Here is a 21,289-nt window from a genome sequence, read left to right as displayed (position 1 = left end):
CTTCTTTTTGTGCAAAGAGAGAGGGTCTGGGCTCTGACATACAAATCATTATAGAACCTGCTCTGCTGCCCTCTACCTGTGTAACCTGTGTTCAGTCCTTGCTCGGGAGTACTGGTACAATTTCAGTTGACTGAAAGACTAGAATTTTTAAAAAGTAAAGACTTACCAAAGTACCTTTTCTTCTCTGCTTATCTTCCGGAATCCTGGGATATGTCTTTCATTCAGGATAGATGTCAAAGCAGTTTATCTGTTTTCAGGGAATAGAATAAAAATCCTCCTTCCATTTCCGTTTCTAATAACACCCAATGCAACTTTTCAAATTACTTTTAAGTTTTCAGATCTGGTTAACTTTTCTAAAAACATTTCTAAGCACTAACACCACCGAGGATTCAGGAATCTGGCAATCTAATCAACAGTGAATGCAGTTGAGGACCAGGAAATAAATAAGGATACCTGAGTAGCCAAAATAGATGTTAGAAATGCACAAAAGCTCAAATTGAATTTTTTTTCCTTTCCCCATTTTGTAGATGAAAAACGAAGGTTCAGAGAGGTTAACTGGTTTGCCTACTACCACAGAGATTAAGTTTGATCCCAGGCCAAGAATCCTTTCCACTTCATTACATATTTTGCTAGAATAACATTATTGTTTGTGAGGTTGAAGACACTATTATCTGTTTACTTGGTTTATTACAAGAAAACCTATGGAACTTTTACATAAATCTTTCCACATTATGATGTGCTTCAGATAAAGCAATAAAAGGGAACTGAAGCTCATAAGATGCCAAACGATGAAAGAATATTCCTTTTTAACTCATTAAATCACAGGTCTGGACCATGGATAAATAGGAGTGACAAAGCCCTATTACCATCTTTGTTTATAACAAGAGCATTATCTCTATTGAAGTCTTTCTTGCCCAGACTAGTAACTCTAGCTCTGAGTTACTCATAGCACCTCTTCAACCGACTCTTGCAAACATCTTGGAAAGAGGGGGATTAGCGAGTGCAAATATTCATCAGGAGTTTTCCTGGGCTAGGATATTTAAGGGAAATGTTGATTATTTCTAAGGCTCAACTAGAGCAACTCAGTATATGATGTATGGTAAATGTACAAAAAGTCCCCAAATTTACATTTATATTTATGTGACTTTACTTGGTAAGACAGATTGTCTGCATTTCAAATTAGCCTTTTAATTTCGTTCTTTTCCTTCACAAGTGAACATGCTGAACAACTGAAGTCCAAATAGTATCTGGTTGAGGTTAAAAGATGTGCTGTTTTCACCTTTTAACTATTCTAAGTTGATAAAATTTCCATTTCTTCCCCTTTTCACTCATTATTGTAAAATGGGCAAAATGCAATGAAAAGGCAAATAGCAGCATTAGCTGTATAGCCAAGGTGGGAATGCTGCTGGAATTGTACTATGGCTGGAAGGCAGCCGCACACATATTGCAAAAGATTGTTCAACAGCATTGAAACACTCACTAGCTGAGGAGTCCAAAAATCTATGAAAAGTAGCATGTGATATGATTGTATAATGTAGAAAAGTAAAGAAAACCCAACTTAAATATATCCAAATCACGTACCACCTCAATTAGATGCCATTGAGAGAGGCAACTGTAATTTGCAACTCTACTTTAAATCCATTTTCTGAGGCCAATTGGTAATCTTACTTAATAACACAAACCAAAGACCTTTTCTTCATGAGGCCAACTGAGGTTGTATGTGTGAAAAGTGCTTTCTAAACAGTAAAGTATCCACATCAGAATTTATTATTCCCAGACTAGAGAAAATATACTTTCTTGGGGACAATTAGATCTTTGTGTAACCTTCATTCCTCTACCCTAATCTCTAATCTATTCAGTTCCTCTAAGCTCCTTTCTAGAAAGTACCACGTTTGTTTCACTGAGTATGGGGGCTGGATCTTTATCATTCTTTTGTATGTTTGTGTCCATCTTGCCTGATAGGAGGATAACTACGTAGCTCACATGAACCATGGAGGGGCACTGGGCAGATCAAGGGAAGGTGACCAAATGGGGATGGAAGAGACAAGAGTACAGCTACACCAACAAGAAACAGGAGCCAAGAAAAAAATAGCAACAAAATGTATTTAAAAACAGATTTCTCCAGTTGGCATTTTGAATGAGATAGCTAACAATTAGCTCCAACCCATTCTACTGTTTCCTTTGCTCCTAGAGTCCTCTTGCAGCTTTAAATCTTGAAACTCAGATGGCAGCACCAGACACAAAAATCCCCAAAGGGAGAGGTATTATTAAACCTTTTGCTGGGTATTCTTTTCTGAACACAAATGGAAAAATTCTTAGGCCCTCTTATTCATTTCATGACGATCATTAGAAGAAAAAAAATTAAGTCAAACTTGCATACTGAAAATAAAACAAAAACACAAAAAAAAACCCTGCAGATAATAAATATCGCTGATTCACTTATTTTAAACAAAGTCCAATTTTATTCACTCTTAGTATCCTTGCAGTCCATTGTATACCTTCTGCACTGACCCTTGTTTCAGGAGCTGTTTTATACCTGGAGAGAGAATGAACAAATGACTCCGTTAACCAAAATGTGACTTCTGTAGAGTATGATTCACGGGGAGGCTCACAGAAGGCCTCGTGACAACTGTGTATCTGAATTAAACCAATAACCACCAGGGTCCAACGTCATCACACAACATATGTCCAAAACGATCCCTCATCTCACTCTTGGGCACATACCACACACACATCTCTCACAAAACGCTATAAAATAAGAAATGAGAAGAGGCAGTCAGAATGGAAGGAAGTTCTTCAGCTGTGTTCCACTCCTCTGTCCTCTTTTCACTTCTACCCTTCCACCATTTCCCTGCCTCTTACTATTTAGAACTCCCTCCTGGGCCCTTACCCCGGTTGCTCATTGCTGGCACCACCATAGCCCTCTAATGTGCACCTTCCCTTGAAAAGTCTGGTGCAGCTAATTTTGTTTCAAGCGATTCTGTTTCACACCCACACAACACAACACTCTTAGGTGTGGGAACGCAGTGCACACAGCCTTCTGTAACAGTGACAAAAGTCTTTCCTGTGGCCTCGGTGGAAAGGCAAGCTCACTCCCAGGCATGTGCTCGCTAGTGCCAGGGTTGATGCCCGATGCCACTGGAGGATTTTGTTCTCATTGCCTGTACTCCTAGTCACCTGTTCTCATGCTCCCAAGGCACACACACTCTAATAGTGCGCTCACCTTCTCTCGCTTCCTCTGTTAACTGTTCTTTTGGAAAATCGACATCGAAAGTGATTATCAAAGAACCTTTGATGTTGTTGTTATCAAAGCTGGGGAGCCCTTCTCCCTTCTTCCATAGCTTAGCACCTGGCCTGGTGATCTTGTCCCGGGAAATGTGCACCTGGGGAGCAAAATGGAACAGGTTGCAGCAGGACCACTACTCCCAAAGTGCCACATGTGGCTTCTGAGGAGCATTGGTGCCTGAAGCTCGTGGCGTAGCTCAGGAGCAAGGATGCAGCAAAGGGCAGCACCTTCAGGACAATGTCACCCAGACACACAGGATTTTAAAAATCAAAAGAAAACCAAACACATGAACAAGTAAAAAAGCCAGGCTTCTGCCAATGGAGATCCTAGCACAAGACTGCCAGATGCTGTGCAGTCAAGTCTGAACAGCTGAAACATGTCTGGCACTGTTCTGCGAGACGTTCAGCAGCAGACGGAGGAGAGGAGGCAGAACAGACCAAGAAGTTGCCCCCATGGCTCTAAATGACTGAAGTGGCTGAAATAATCGGTAAACTACCTGTATGGAGGCTTTAAAAGGATAGGAAATAGAAAAATTAGTTTGCTTACCTTATGACCATCCAAGTGAGTGATAGCCATATCAAAGCCCACTAGAGACTCAACTAGTGAGATGGTCACATTTGTGTATAGATCATCTCCTCTCCTTTCAAATATTGGATGCCTAAAAACAGAACAAGGTAAAAATCATTAACTTCCATCTTTCCTTGGGAAAAGTTCAAGAAGGTTTTAAGGAGATCTTTTAGAAAAAGGATGACCACCACTCTTTCAAACAATAAGCATTTATTGGACATTCCTTGTGTATGTAGTACTGAGACTATGGAGTTGTGTAAGGTGTACTAAACCCTATTCTTATAATCAACAGAATCAGCAGAAGCTAAAGCATAAGCAATACTGCAAGTAATTAGATTGTGGAAAGGAAAGACAACTTCTGCCAGTGCACTGGGGGAGACGCTTTTGGGAACAGGTTTGGGAGGTTTCCGGAGCTGGGCTCAAGGCCAGGTCAGCTCTAAAGTCACAGATAAGATGGATGCAGAGAAGGATGGGAATGGGGTAAAAGGGAATTCTGGCAAAGACAGACTTGATAAAAGTTTACTCAGGGAACAGCACATGTTCCAGTTTCTCTGGGAAGTGATGAGAAAGACAAGGTAAGTAAGGAAAGCTGGGGTAAAGATCACTGAAATTAAAGAGTTCTGAGAGAAAAAAGTGCTAGGCAGCAGGGGCCCATTTCTCCATGCTTAGGTGGAAACCTTGTTTCAATGAATCCTTAGAAGCAATGGTATCATTGATTTCCAAAGTGGTAATGAGGGAGAAATAATAAACAAGAAAGTCTGAGTCCTAGACACACTTCTTGTCTGAGCATCACTGCATGATGAAGAGAAGCCAGGAAAAGAACAGCTCTTTCTGCACAGAAGCTGCATATTATGTAAAGAAGGTCCTCCCCATGGGGAGCTCCCATTCTTGTGTGGTACCACACTTCCTCAGGTAAAATCCCAGGTCTTCTGATTCCCCATTCTTGTTTGCCTTTCCTTTACAACTCCTTGTCTTATCAACTCTTTCCTTCCAGTATCTTGTATTTGTAGGTCCTAAGTAAATAAATAACTGGGTTCAATCCTAGGCACCAGACCCAAATTTTCACTATTATTGTAAAGTTACCATCATTTCAGGTATTAAGGGCAGGAAAGAGGAAAAAGTCTCAAAGTGCCCTAGTGGCGACTCATATTTCAATAATCTGACTCATCTGAGAAGCACGGGCCAAAGAGAAGGCTTCTAAAATTAGCTTACTTACTTGACAACTTTGATTCGGAACCGCAAGTCTCCTGGTTCTCCATCCACGTGAGGCTCACCTAATCAGAACAGATTACAGAATATTGCAGATCACACAAGGCAAACACTGCAAAATCTATTTGGCTGAGAGAATTCTTTTAAAGCCACTACCTTAGGTGTTGATTAGCAAGTCTATCTGTGATAGCACTGTCTCTGACTGGTTATATCAAGTTTCTGATTATTAGTGAAGATCACCTATACCTCAGAAACAGTAATAAATAACCTACTTCCTGAACAAAGAATGATCCATTGATTTCCTGAACCTGAAGCTTTCCTTCCTTTTGAGTTTTGAATTTAACCCTAAAGGTGAGGTCTGAGAGCATCTAATTAATGCCAACTAGAGTTACAAATCTTTTATTGCTGAGTTAAAATTAATCCATTAAGGTCTGAACTAAATTATGTTGTAATTCAAGCTACTTGATAGTAACTTTTGGTCATGATATTCAAAGGACAAACAGTAATGCTACTGCTTAAGATGACCAACCATGATGGTCATAAAAGGCTTTCTATATTCCAAAACTGACTGAGGAGTGTTGAAAATGATACATGCATTTATAAAGTGGCCATTAAGATATGGGGTGAGGCAGAGGTGGGAGGCATACAAGCAAACAGTACACAGTTATGATAATAAAACATCAATATCAGTATTTCACCTTCTCCAATAAAGGGGTATTCCATGCCATCTCTCACCCCAGGTTCTATTTCTACCTCCAGTGTTCGTTCTTCATTCACTAGTCTGCAACAAAGAAAATTTTAAAAGGAAAAAATGAAAATACAAACCAAACTCCAGACACAGATAATAAAAGTTCTAATTTATCCATTCTCTCAGAGCTGTGTTTGGAGGACTTCCCTGTATCTCTAGTTGGCAAAGCCATCTGATATCCACGTACATCTTCCACATGCCAAAAGCTGAAGCAAAGCTACTGTATGTCACATAATTCTGCAAGTGCTGCCTCTAACAAAGCCTGCAGTAGACTGGTTACTGTGAACGGAGTGAGATCCTAACAGGGAAAACTGCTCACACTTACATAAATTTGCACCTAAAAGGACAGGGTCATGTTTATCAGGAATCTAGCAGGAGAGTTTAACCTTTCTGAATTTTTTTCCTGATCCCACAAATAACTGATCTAGTTTTGATATATATATATATAATTTAAGATTCAATTAAATAGTTGTGTTTGTAACATAATCAACAAATGGTGTACTTCTTGAATCTGAAATGGCAGCTGGACATATAAAATTGCTTTAATGTTCCAAGTAGGAAAAATGAAACATCAACATTTGTAAGTATATTCAGAAATAAAGGGCACTGCTTATTTGTTCAGAATCATAAAAGGAGATGTTTAGAAGAAATATTTTTGGAAAAAATTAAAGTACACATTTTTTTGCTCTATCCTGTTAGAATATGAGAGAGGGGAGGGTAAGGGGAGGGAAGTAAAAATCTAGGTATGGGAGCATTAGCATTTTATCAGACAAAATGAGGTGATTAAAGTGTCTCTTGGTAGAACAAAGAAGGCACTTTCACTTACTTGACATTAGGGCACTCATCGCAGACCACCTCCTGGGTCATTTGGAAGCGCCCTGGGCCCAGCTGGGTGGTCCGCATCTCTTGCCGACAGTTGCATTTTCGTTTGCCAGGAGCCTGCCTTGCCACAGGCTTGTTTCTAACTACCTAAGAGGTGCAGAAAAAACATCAGCTTCTCTCTCCTGTAAAATGGTCTTTGGTTTCCTCAACTGATCAGGGTGTGCACACCTGCCAGGGCTGAGCTTCCTCTTCTCTGGCAAGCTATCCCTCAGAGACTTAAAGCTGACACAAGTCTTTGAGGAGTTAAAAATTAGCCCCCATGGAGGAATGAATGAGAGATATTTAAATGACTCAATTCTAAAGTTAGAGAAGACAGGGGAGTCAGAAAGAAAACCAAAAAGTAATGGGTATCAGCATTTCTAAGCCACATCTAAATACTGCTAAGTCAAAGTAGTTCACAGAATTACTACCTTTTAAGAAATCTGAGCTGTATAAAGTGTAATCCCTGAAGAACAACCACAGCCTTCAAACGCTGGTATTTGGCTACCACCATAGGACTAGCAATGATTAACCTCATAAAAACACTTCCCTGTTTCAGGCAACCCAGTCTAACACTGTTTTCCAGTTCTACCTCAGTGCAGATACTTTCACACACCACGCTCACCTCTTTGAGGTTGACTGCAATCATTGATCTCTCTTAGTACATGGAAACTAATATATGTATGAAAAAATATATTCCTGTTTTCACCTATTTAATTAGTCAAACATCTAATCTCAAGGCACATGCTCATGCAGCAGGATGATACAAATGCTTGGAGAAAAATCCCCTGAAGTCTACCAACATAAGAAAGCCCAGGTGAACAAGATAAATAACAACAGTAACAGTAACCACAGCAAACACTTCATTGCACTTACTTTGTGCCAAACAATGCTCTAATCACTTTTTTATAAATGAACTCACGGAATCCTCACAACAATCTTATGAGGTAGGTACTATTATTGTCTCAATTTTACAGAAGTGAAGAAAGCACAGAAAGGTTCAGTAACATGACCAAGGTCACATAACTAACATATGGCAGAGCCAGTATTCTAAACCAGGCAGTCTAGTCCAAAGTCCATTCTTTGAACTGCTATTCTCTCAAGGTAATTTTTTCTGAAAAAAGAATTTACCCTGGGGTCATTTAAATAGCAAGACTACATACAACCTTTACAATAATTAGATAAAACAGAATTTGTTTAGAAGAGATGTGCCCTGTGTGTTAGTGATGACTGCAAGCAACAGGTCTGGAAAGGAACAGGGAAGTTAATCAAGTTCACCTCTTTTCTCCCACAGAACAACCTGTTTCGGAGAGAAGGCCCAAATATTTTTAATGCCCTTATTCCCCATTCTTTAGACTGAACAAGAGTATTACAAGCCAGCTGCATCTTCTGTAACTGTCTAGTCCTCTTCTTTCAACTATTCAAAGCAAAAGCCACAACTAAGAAGAAAATGTTTCCTGTCACATGGCATATATGTATAAGCTACCAGCTATCTCTTCCAAAATCCTGGAAAAACTGTAAGAAAACATGGATTCCAGGAAACAATAATTATGACACAAAATTTGTGACAACACTGCAAAGACAGAAGGTACTTTGAATTGGTATTATGTATAGGGCAGTGCCTACAGCAGAGCTAACAGCAGGCAAGATGTTGGGAAAAGTAGCTGAATGTTTGCTCTTGCCTCTCTCCTGAACTGCCTGGCTCCCTCCCCAAAAACAATAGAGCTCAGACACCAAACAAAAACAGAAACAGTCCAAAAAAGCAAAGAAAACAGTTAAGACCACTAGGCAAGGGCTCATCCCAATATGCTCTGCCATGGAGAGCTGTCACTACCCATGGGGCAAATATGAGGTCAAAGGCCAAAATAAGGAGACACCTAAGAAGTCCAATTATCTGCTTCCCCATCCCCTTGAAAAGATAACAACCTGGATAAAACATGTATTTTAAGCAAATGTATTAGAGAAGACAGATCAAGAATTTAAAATAAGCATGGTAATACTTAAGGAGATGAGGGAAGACATTAGCAAACTGAAATGGAGTAAGAAATAATATAAGAATCAAGTAGGAATATTATGTATAAAAATATGAGTTGAAATAAAACACAGCTGACAGTCTATTATTAAAATAGATACAGCTGAAAATTGAGGTAGTGAGCTAGAAGACCAGAAAGAGGCACCCCCTGCCCTAGAAGGAAGCTGGGAAGGATAAAAAAGAATTTAAAAAACAATATTTAAGAGAAAATTAAGAGCAGATAGAAGTAGAAGTGACAATTAAGAAGATTCAATATTTGAAAAACAATGGAAATAAATTTGCCAGAATTAAAAAAAGATGAATAACCCCAACTTAAAAGATGCCAATGTTTTAGTAGAAAATGTAGGTGAACTGCTTTCTGATTTTAGGACAGAGAAGAATTGCTTACACACAATACAAAAACTAACCATAAAAGAAAAGACTGATACATTTGGCCACATTAAAATAAATTACTTCTGTCCATTTAAATAAATCTTCAATATAATGAAAAGACAAGTTATAAACTGGCAGGATATATTTGTATCACATACAGCCAACTAAGGATTAGTATTAAGAATAAACTTTTCTTAGAAATCAATAAGAAAAGGGCAAAAGAAAAATGGGAAAGGACATGAACAGAATTTCACAAGAAAGGAAACAAATACAGTAAATAAACATGAAGATGATTATCCTTACTATTAATCAAGAAAATGCAAATCAAGGCCACAATGAGATTAATATTTTATACCCATTTGATGAGCAAAAATTGCGAAGTCTAATAATTCTACATTTTAGAGAGGTGGCAAATTGCTGGTGGAAGTGTTATTAATACCCATAAATTGAGAAAACAATATGGTATATCTTGAACAAATGAGCACTGGTTCGTATAACCCAGCAATTCCACTCTTAAACCACATATCCACCCAAGAGAAAGTCTTGCTCACATGTACCTGAATATATGTACTAGAATATTCATAAAAGCGCTTTTTAGAATTGAAAAAAAACTGGAAATAACCTATGTGTCTCCTGACACAATGTGGTCACAGTGAAATTCTGCACAGCAGAATTACAGCTATCAGCAACAACATAAATGAATCATGATAACATAATAGTGAGAGGAAAAAGCCAGTCCAGAAGATAAAATACAGTATAATGCTATTTTACAAAGTGAAAAACAATGAAAATAAAACAATATATTATTCAGGTATTCATATATGTGTAATACAAGCAACAAGCAGGTGGCAAGGGAATAATTAAGACAAAACTCAGGATAGTAGCTACCTCTGAAGGGAGGCAGGAATGGAACAGTGAAGTAGCATGGAGGTAGATGTAAGTGGGGGTACTGATTTATGTAGTTCTTGGGCTGAGTATGAGTTTATGAAAAGTAACAGTGTATCATGAACCAAGGATTATGATTCATCAATCTGTACATCTGGTCACTCTTCCTACCCCCAAAAAGATAGAGAAGGGTACCCAGAAACCTCTGGCTTTTAGTCCAAAAAAAAAGTTCTGGGAGTTAGTTTGACTTACCTCTACAAAATTTCCTGCATACACTTCTTCCAAAGTGACTTCTAGATCTACAATAATATCACTTCCTCTGGGAATATTTCTGTCTTGCTGCCGAGGGGTTCCTCCAAACATGAAACCAAAATCTCCAAAGAAGCTGTAGATAAGTGTAAAATCATCACGAAAAAAATCAGAGTTCACGTTTGCAATTATTTAGCTTTCTCCACATTGATAAAATACTGTGTCTTACCAACATATCATGCAAAACAAACATTTTTAATACATTGGAGTCACATATCATATGCAATTTTTAATTTATATAATATCAACTGTATTGCCCCCCCACCACAGAAATTTACTTTTTACTACAATCTTTCCAGATATATAGTACAGTGCATATTTACAGTATATCAGTGAATCCAAAGTTGGGTTTAATCAATGAAATAATGTTTCTTTATTGAGAAATATCAGGTATGTGAAATTACTGATAAAGGGATACTATATTTAAAAACAAGGAATATTGAACCTAAGGGTAATTTTGAACATTTGTAGTGTTCACTTTATATGCTTTTTAGAAACTAACATTGGTGAAAGAAGCTACTTTCATGTACAAGAATCTTGAGTATATAAAGAAACTAAAAAAGCATCAGCCTTAGTAAAATTCTAGACCATAAGGGAAAAGAAGTTCTGGTCTCTACAAGACTAGAATTAATTTCTCTACATAACAGAAGCATCACTTTGAGATTAGTACAATGACCTTCAACTCTGCAGGTACTCTAATTTTAATGTTAATTTCTGGTGTTATTAAGATGCCTCAGATTTTAGCACAGTGATGACTACAACTATATAACTCCCTCCCACCAACCAATCTTGGTAAATGGATTCCGTGTATCTTAAATAAAGGCAGAGGGAGAGGATGTTTTTGGGGGGAATTGGGGGATGGAGCTTTTCTTTTTGTAGGTATCACTTCTGACAGCCAAGGGGAATAGGACACTTCCCTACTAGGCTGAATAGCCAAATCAATCCTGAGAAAGAACAGGATTTCCAAACCATATTACTCACACATCTCCACAATTCCTGAAAATCTACTGTCACCCCCAAACACTAAATGGGGGAAGCTATATGCAACAGTGATTCTAACTTCTTTTGATTAAGGGTTCACAAAACCCTTTGAGAATCAGGTTTTAATTTCTCAGTAATGAAGAAAGTAATGAACCCTCTCTCCATGGAAATGCTTATTCAAACATCCTTTTGTTTATAACTTGAAGTCCCAGATTAAGATCTGCTAGTATATGGCATCATCAGGATATATGGAAATTCAAGTGCTCAACAAAGAGGGGTTCGAAGAGTAAGAAGGAAAGGTGTTTATTATTTCAGCCACTCAGCACTCCCAGAAAGCCATGCATACCAGGGAAGAAAGGGCTTCTATCTTAACTCCTTCCACCAATGCTGATTCTCATAATTGTCCTTGTTGATAGAACGAGAGAGAGGCAGCTCTGGGTATAGGAGCAGGAATTTCTCTCACTCTCGCTTGTAAGAATAACTGCTCATTAAATGGTTTACAGATTCTAAGACAGCTAGGGGACAAGGATGGACTGGTTTCCAACATGTATCCCCCCGATACTGCCAGGAATTTTACTGATGTGGCTGGCTAGATGAGCAACCCTTCCAGTGCTATTTGTCTCTTCTGGAATTTTATGCAAATAGAAGAGTACATTCCCACAGAGAGAAGGAGGATTGACCTTTTGGTCAAGGGTCTGTAGAGTTGCACTCTTCATCAAAAGCTTCTGAACAAGGGAATGAGGATGATGCTTTAATAACCACCAAGCGATCCATTCTCAGACACTAATACTTTGCAGATGCGTTAATTACTTACTGTGAAAAAATGTCTCCATGGGAGCTCTGATGACCTTCTTTTAATCCCTCTTCACCATAAGTATCATACTGTTTCCGTTTCTCACTATCTGACAAAACCTGGAGATGAAAACCAGTGGAGGAAAAGATTATGAGTTGGTAAGGTTCAATTAAGGTGCATTCAAATATATGTATTTATTTATTTAAACTGATGCTGTGTCTAAGATTTTAGTGGAGTATAATTTTCATTATGTATGGTATTAAGGCATGTTTATAAAATTATTATTTTTTGACTAAATTCTTTGATGCATTACTCATTTTCTAACTTCCACATTGCTCAATCATGTTTTTAATTTAAATTTATCAGAACTCCACTACTCACATAAAAATCATATCTGAGATTAGTGATATGGCTATGGTGATGGCAGTAATAGGGAAGAGGGGAGACGAATTCCTCAGGTTTACTTCCCAAGCAGTGTGACTCCAGTGTTTATGCTGTTAACCAATTTGCTGTATTATTTCTCTAAATTATAAACTAGGATATGACTGTGACAGATTGTCATATTGATTAGAAGCAAGAGAGCCTTAAAATTTGCTCAGCCCCATGTGTCCATACCACATACACAACTCCCTACCCCCAAGACACACATTAGGAGGTTGGTAAGTCAAGGGAACCAAATGATAGGTCCTATCAAAAGGCCTATACTGCTACATTTTCATATTCACTTTTTCATTTTTTGGTTTATGTAAAAATCCATTTGACAAAGAATGCTGACTACCATATATATGTTTAAGTTCATAACCTCCTGCGTTTGAATTGCAGAGAGTAAAAGGGATACTCTTCTGTGAAGGTTGCTCAAGATCAATTTCACATCTTGAAAAAACCTTTTTAAGTTTTAATGGTTTTAGAAAACTACATAGACGTAAACATATGCTTTCTTATTGGGCCCCCTTCATATATAATATTAAAAAATATAAAAACAAAATAAGCTTCTATTTGCCTTCAACATGCAAAAAAAAGTTTCTTGTCTATTTAGAGTAATCTGAAGTATATGCACACATGTAGTTTTGAAAATTAAATAGCTTTATACTCTTTCTTTGATATTTGAAAACTCTTATTTAAACAGCAGACCAGAGGAGAAAGTTTCAAACTCATGCTCGTGTTGGCTTAGGAACAGAGGTTTGAAGTAGATGGGGCTTGTTGATGCCACACAGGAAAGGGAAAATCTGACTAGCATATATAAATAGGATATATTTTGGCTGAGTGCCTGAATGACATGTAAGGAGACACAGCAAAAATGTATTAACATTTAAGATATAATAGAAGGACAAAAGGAAACTGAGTGTACAAGAGAGTGAGCATTCTTAAAAGCAAAGACAAATGGATTAATCCAGAAGTGACCAAAGTAGTTGATTAAAGCTGCTATGAGAGACCAGGTGAGAGAAATGAATGTTTCAGTAAATAGTTACAAATTTTTAGCTAAAAAAAAAAAATAGCTACTTTGGGGAAGCAAAAAAGGGCAGAGTTCATTAAAATAACAAAATCAAACAAAACAAAAGTCCAAAGAAACCTCTTATTACATGATTTGGATTTCCAATATTTTTACTTTCAAGTCCACTTCTCTGGTATTGTTTTGGCAAAGAAATGAACCCCATATGTGGATATCTAAGAAACACCATTTCAAAACCCCAAAAAAAGACTATTTTTAAGTCAGCTCTTTTTGGACATCAGAGGCTTCTATAATAACCACCCAAAAATTACCCTTAAAGTTATCTATTACCATTCACTTCCTCTTTACTTTCTTCTGTCTAAGGGATGCAAATTTATTCCATGTTCTTGGAAACTATTTTATTTTTAAAAGAAAAGAAAAGGTTCTTAGTCAATTGGCCAACCAACCCAGAATCTCAACTAATTAAAATGCCAGCAGTAATTCCAGCTCAATAGAGAAAGCAGATTTGCATTTAGAAAAGACTCTTCAATTTTACTGGGATTTTGAATTGTGAACACAAGTTTATCTCTAAGGACAAAAGGCAATCAAGTGAATGATACAAAGAAAAAAAAACTTTGAACTAGTGAGTAGAAAGGTTATTAGAGTTAAATAAACTGCAATCTCATGAATGATTTATGTATGACCTGCCTAACTCATTACTAAAGAATGTGGTAGACTCTTTAAAAAACATGGTAAATTCCTAGCAACAGCTTTCCTAGAAAATATTTTTGAATACTGGGGTCTCAGCAAACAATGGGAATACTCATGGGAACTATAGTGCAAAATATAGAATCTATATTATCAACAAGAAACAAATTATAGATAGTATAATAGGTTTCACCAACCCTCTCAATTTTATCTGTGGGTTCCAGGTTAGGAATTTGGGTCCTAGGATCCCTAGGTAACAGGAGAAGGAAGGGGGACCCCATTAGTTCTGGATTTCATCTGGGTATAAGGCACTATTTTAGTTCAGTCACTTCTTTAATCTAGGAAGCACTGGGGTCCCTTCCCTCTAGGTTCTTTCTACTATTAAACTATTTTCAGATGTGTTTCCAGCCATCTCACTATACAGGGATTTAACCTGAATTCAAAAAGTTTAGCTCCATAATTTCTAATGTTAAATATTTTTTTCTGTGCCCTTTTAAAAAAAATGGGACCAAATAGTGACTACAGTTGATAACACTGAATTATATAATTGAAATTTGATAAGTAGAACTTAAATATTTTCACCAAGAAAAGAGATAAACATGTGAGGTAACAGATGTGTTAAATTAACTAGATGGGTGGAAACCTTTTACAATGTATATGTATATCAAATCACCATGCTGTATACTTTAATATCTTACAATTTCACTTATTATACCTCAGTAAAGCTGAAAAAAATAAAAACACATTTCTCTTAATCTATTTTTAGAGCAAAGGTGAATGGCAACACATGAAAAACAGCTCTTAAACTAATAGATATGAAAGATGGTCAATAGTTTATTTGTAAAATTTTTTCACCATAATATTCAAAGGTTATGTGTACAACAGCTTTTCAAATAGTAAATAATTTGTTTGGCATCCAATAAATATTCCTCAGTATTGTTAAAATTGGGGAAAAAAAGGAAAATGGGAATAAGAATCTGCCCAGCACTACTATACTTCATGGTGTCCTAGTGAAGAGTAATGTGATGATATACATGGAAGTCTTCTGACCTCTAGAGTAGAAGCTGCAAATTCAAACCATAACTGTGCTTTGTTTGTTCTGCATGAAAAAGAAATTTTTAAGTTGAATTAGTTCCAAAAATTTTACAATCAGGAGAATTTACACAAAAATCTGGATTTCTACTTCTCTTGAAAAATGAAATGATCTAGCAACACAGTGTTGCATTTGAATATGGCAAAAACTGGCTGTCATTGAATAGCAGCTGCTGCCTTGACACGGCAAGAAGACTTCAGTTTGTCACAGTTCTCATCAATCCCTACTGATTCCCAATACAGAGGGAGAATATCCACTGTCATGTTTTATCCTCTACCTGCCTTATGTGTTATTTGTCTGGTCCATATGGGCATGTGGATTTGCAATCTTCATTTAGCTTTTGCTTCTATTTCTGGCTCCAGCTCCCAAACTGATTGCCTGATGATCAATCTACTTATTAATCTACCCATCTTTCTGTCACTCAGCTTTTTCAACATTACTCTCTTTAAAACAAATACTAGCATGAAAAGGTAGGAAATGCCATCTACTAACATTATTATGCAATACAGTGTACAACATAGCCTCGAACACTACTACTTTTGTCTCTTTTTAAAAAGAAGTTACCTGAAAGAAGGGTGCGTTACTCTGTGTTACATGGTCGTTTCTGTATCTGTGGGTTTTATTCATACTTTATCCTTCTTCCTGACTCACCTCATAAGCAGCACCCAGATCTTGGAATTTCTCCTGTGCTCGTGGATCATCAGGGTTCCGGTCGGGATGAAGCTGCAGGGCTAGTTTCCTGTAAGCCTTTTTAATATCCTTTATAGAGGCACTGCGAGGCACTCCCAATATCTTATAGAAATCTCGTCTGAGGAGGGGAGAGGGAGAGGACACTTCATTAAAGAGTTATTCATTATATTTTTAAGAGTGAAATTTTTGTCTTTACAGTTAGGTTTGTGCCTGAGCAAAAAGGTATGGAATTGAAGATACATATACACAATACACACAAAAAAGTGTATGACACATACACACACAAAAAAATACACTGGAATTCGTAATGAGTCTTATCTACTGAAATAATCAAATGACAGGCTATGTACTTTTTGAGCAATGCTAGAATTATTCAAAATATATGTGGCATTCTTCTCTTAGAACTACCTCCAGACAAGAAAACTATTTTTTTAATTTTATGGTCACACATTATTTTCAACCAATAACCATATAATCAAATTCTTTTTTCCTCCTATTACTGTTCTGACTTCAAGTGACTTTTGACTGTTTACAAAGGTCAAATAACAACCTGAAAGGATGATTTTCTTTATTCAGAAGGATTATATCACATAACTGTTCTGACTAACAATAGCACTGTGAACTTCAGAGGTTAACGTAGAGTTTAAGCTAAAACCCAAATAAGACCCCGGAAGAGAATAACATCTATTTGGTTATATGAGTTGTGGTGTTTTTGCTGAAAGAGAGGGAAAATATCAATCTTGTAGTCCTCGTTAGGAATCAAACTAGTTTGTCTAGGTCAAGTTTTGATTATAGACAGCTGCTGAAGCCAGTCTCAGCAGCTGCAAATATGCATATGACATGACCTGGGAGATAAGGTAGAGATCTACTGACCTCCTTGCAAGGGACTGTGCTGAAACCAAGTTAATTATAAAGGGAATGCTTGCAAGAAGGGTCACTAGAAGACAGAATTCGACTAATAATAAACTTTCAGAACAGGAGCTGTATTCAGCCCATAGAAGACACCAATAAACACTCATTGAATGAAATGATTAAATAAGCATGCTCACAAAGATCTATTCCTTTTGCCAGAATTACTATAGGCACCAGAAATTATTTTGAAAATGTATTCTATCAACAAAGGGGATGGGAAGGTTGTTCACAACGGACATGCTAATGTAGTAGTAATGGTAATTTTAAACAAATGCAGTGGGGAAACAAATGCATTGGGGTACCAAAATCCAGGTAACGTAAGACAGAACATTAATAAAATCTTTCATAAGCTCTTGGTCACACTTTAGGAAACTCATTTAACCTTTTTTAAGTTTTTAAAATTATTACCCACAAGGGATTTCATGAGGATTAATTAGGTGCTTTATCTTCCTCCCCCAAGTCTGCAAAATCCTGACATCTCTTGAGATGAAAACCAATAAATTGAAAGATTCACTGAAATTAATAACAAGAGTTAACTGTATAAAGAATGAGGCTTACTTAGAATATGTTTATTACAAAAATAGTTATGTTGTTTGGAATAATACAGGGGAAAAATGGCTGGCATACACCATCAACAGTGCAGTTCCCAAAAGACTACTTTATGAAAGACTGAAGTTGAAACATACAGTGTTAACAATACTTATACTGACATTTTGTTTAAATACCTTAGTACTTGTTGCTTTAAGTGAAAATGTAACAACAAAAACTAAGAAAAACAATAAAGCGTTACCTACAAAAAGTTATTTTACAAATTTAAGATGTTTCACAAGAAAAAGGAAAACAATAAAGTATAAGTATATATGTACAGGGAAAAAACTTTTAGGAGAATAACAAGCACTTGAATTTGAAAGCTCTGCTAGGTAGTACTTTTTCCATTTAGAGCAACCTATACATTACTAGAAGCTAAGACCTTACTAGTTTCCACATTCTAAAATATGCCCCTGGCATATCATATTCTGTCAAACGGTTCATAGGATCATGGATTGTAGAGGCTGAAAGGATCCCTAAGCGTTCAGATGCTCCTACTCCCTTCACACAGGAGGCACATTATTATCCTCACGCTACAAATTAGAAGTTAGGTGGTTCTTCGGAGTCACATAATTCATAAGTGGGGTGCATTCTAGGTGGGCTAGAATCCCAGGTGAAATATGCTACCCACTCATAACACCATTCAACTTCTGATGAATGTTCCATGGAGAGAGACAGAAGGCATGATGACAGCTGAGGCTCAGTATCTCAAGGGTTCTCCAAAGGGTCTGCCTTGCTCCCTCAATCCATTCAACTTCAGTTCCTGCATGGCTTGGTATCATAAGCCGCCCATTTTAATGTCAGCGTCCCAATGGCTCGTTGGAGGTTCAACATTGTATCGTCCTCTCCGACCCAGCAGCCTTCACCCCGCCAGGCCTTCACATAGCGTTTGGCACTGCATCCAACCCCCACTCCTCTGGGCAAATCTAGCTCCACAGGGCCTCTGGATCTAAGCCCTTCTCACATCTGTCACCCACTGCTCTCCTCTCCACCCCACTAGCCTGACCCACGTTACCCATTTCACGACCCCACCGCCTCTCCACAGCAATGCTCCTCTCCAATCCTTCTAGCAATACTCCCTCCTCCCCAGCCAAAACTGACTCACTGGCCCGGTGCCCGAGGGTGCCCGTTCCTCACCCGGCGATCACGGCCCCAATGAGGTACAGCAGCAACAGGCAGAAGGTGCCCAGGTTCTGCGGGGCCATGGTTTCTCCGTGGCGGCCTCTGTGCCGGCAACCGTCCCACGCGCTCCTCACAGCCGCCGCCGCCGCGCCGGCTCGCCAGCCCTCTTGGCTCTGAGAGGCCGCCTCACGCACGGGTCTCCTACTTGGTCCGGAGCCACAGCTGAATTGCCCCCACCACTGTCAGTCCACTTCCCGGGAGCCCCGAAACCCGGTGAGAGATGCCCCCGCAGACGAACGCCAATTGCTGCTTAGGACATCACGCGCGGCCAGAGCGTCTCAGCCAATCACCACAGTACACTTCACCTCCGAGGAGGCGCAGGCGGCCAGTTAGGCTTCGGGACTGCAGCACAGCGTCTGGCCAATCAGAAGAGGAAACGTCAGAGGGTCGCGCCGGCATCCAAGAGTCGTAGAAAATTACGTAGAAGGATGGTGGGGGCAAAAATGGTGCCAAGAGAGGGCACCCGAGGTGCACTAAGTTCCCCCGCCCGCCTCCTCGAATCTCCACCAATCACGAAGATCCTCCTCCATCGCTGACCAATAGCGGGAAGGAGGCTTTTCTTGGTTACAAGTCTCGGAATTTCATTCATATTGAGCTTGGCGCTAGATGCAGGTTTGGCAAACAAGAGCGAAATAGGCGGGACAACTACTTCAAACCACTATACGGTCAACGTATCGTTTAGGTCTTATTTTACCTTCTCCTAACAAACCCAGAAGAAAATCGTCACGGCTTCACAGAGAACTGGCTGGTATCCCACAGAGAAGAATCTGTGGAGGCCGACTTACGTTCGGATTCAGCTTCCACCACTTCATCGCGGTGAACGCACATCCTCCTCCCTTGTCCCTCAGTCTAGCTTAAGCTGCTTTATTTACAAACTTTAGGCAAAACATTTACTGATAGTGTTGTAAAATTTTAACGGAAGATCCGTAAACCGTTTAGCAAAGCGTCTAGCATGCAGCACGCAATGAATAACCACGATCAGTTACAAGAACTCTGATTCCCCCTACCTACTGTTTGTTGCTCATTTCAGTAAATGCACCACCTAGCTGTTCACGACGAAACTCAAGTGCCTTCCCTGATTCCCCTCTTGCATACACTATCCAATCTTTGCCTTTAAACTACATCCTGAATCTGTCCGCTACTCTACATCTCTACTACTTCTCCGGGCCAAGCCATATCTTCGCTCACCTGCCAAGAGCCTCCTAACTGGTCTCCCTGCCCCCACTGTTAATACCTTAGTATCTCGTTCACTCCTGTCCACTATCCCCATGATTTTTTACAAACATGTCAGATACCTTGATTAAAAGCCTCAAATAGCTTTTCATTGCACTTTGAATAAAATCTCAACATCTCTCAATAAAGCTGGAAAAACCTTTTTAAACCTCCTGTGATCTATACCGTCACGTAGTATATATATTCTTTATCATGTTCCAGCAAAACTGGCTTCTTTTCTCTTTTCTGAATACACCAAACTCATTCCTGACTAGGTCTTTGCTCTCTAGCTGTTCTCTGCCTGAAACACTCTTCCCTTGGAGCCTAACGTGGATGACTCCTTTTTAAACTCAGGTATCAGCTTAAATGTCACCACTTCAGAGAAGACTTCCCTGACCAACCAATTAAAATAGGAGACTTTTATTCTTACACTGCCCTATTCTGTCTCCATCTCTGTGTGAGCCCCCTCTGCACTACCCACCCCCCTTCCCCCCAACCTCCCCCACACACTGACACTCTGGAATGCCAGTTTCATGAGCATGAGTCTGGGCTGATCTGTTTACAGCTGTATAGAACAGCACCTCTGAATTTTTGTATGCTGGCTCCTTTTCCTTCAGGCCTCAGACCAAATTTGGCATTGACCTCCTTTCCCCTAAACAATAGTATTTATTAATATCTGAAATTTTCCTGTTTTATGTCCTTAATATGTACTATCTGTTCTCCTTATTAAAATATGTACTCCAAGAAAGCAAGGACATTATCTGTTTTGTTCACTACTATAATCCTGGAGCCTAGCACTCTGCCAGACACGTAGTGTTACTCAATTATGTTGCTGCAGAAACCAAAAACAGAGAGATGACAAAATTTGCTCAAGGTCGCTGAGGTACTTAGTAGTGCAGCTTGAATCCTTACCAGATGTGTATGAATACAAAGCCCCTCTTCTTTACCGCTTGATCAATGCAAAGAGGTAAGAGGAAGACAAGATTACTGCTTTCAGGAAGATGCCTACTAGGGGAGAGAAGCCATGTGAAAGAGGAACTAAATTACATTTTATGGTCTTTTTACCGTTGTACTGCCCACACCTAGACAGGCCATAAACGAATTAAGAAACTAGGAAATGGCTAAAGATCATGAAATGGAGCTTTAGAAGAAGGAGTGATGACCTCTGCTCGGTGGAATTCAAAAAACTAAAAGAAGGTGGTAACATCGCGGCAAAGCTAAAGAGTTAAGGCGTTAACCCTGGAGGCTTTCACTTTAGAAGGCCTGGGTTTGTATCTCTGCTATCTCTTGTTATGTGACCTTAAGGATGTGTTACTTTTACGTCTCCACACTCCAGTTTCCTCATCAGTAAAATAAATGTAGTTAAATGCTCTCGGTTACACTGAGATAATACACATCAGGGGGCTTCACACAGTGCCCAGCCTATAAGAAG

At 38.7% G+C, this 21,289-nt stretch overlaps 1 protein-coding gene across 1 annotated transcript; it reads right to left on the bottom strand.

The window, feature by feature from the left end:
• Nucleotides 1-2,085: 2,085 nt before the first annotated feature.
• DNAJB11 (DnaJ heat shock protein family (Hsp40) member B11) lies at nucleotides 2,086-18,932 on the bottom strand. The gene is made up of 10 exons (XM_036933212.2): nucleotides 18,601-18,932; nucleotides 15,925-16,081; nucleotides 12,065-12,162; nucleotides 10,213-10,345; nucleotides 6,637-6,779; nucleotides 5,761-5,843; nucleotides 5,070-5,127; nucleotides 3,833-3,944; nucleotides 3,224-3,383; nucleotides 2,086-2,536 (listed from the first exon to the last, which is right to left on the bottom strand). Exons 1-10 carry the CDS (start codon nucleotides 18,666-18,668, stop codon nucleotides 2,472-2,474), a joined length of 1,077 nt encoding a protein of 358 aa, XP_036789107.1. The 5' UTR covers nucleotides 18,669-18,932; the 3' UTR covers nucleotides 2,086-2,471.
• Nucleotides 18,933-21,289: the final 2,357 nt, after the last annotated feature.

This window comes from Manis pentadactyla, chromosome 1 (assembly GCF_030020395.1).
Source record: "Manis pentadactyla isolate mManPen7 chromosome 1, mManPen7.hap1, whole genome shotgun sequence".
In the NCBI taxonomy this organism is placed as follows: Eukaryota; Metazoa; Chordata; class Mammalia; order Pholidota; family Manidae; genus Manis; species Manis pentadactyla.
This window is presented reverse-complemented; position numbering and strand designations above follow the sequence as displayed.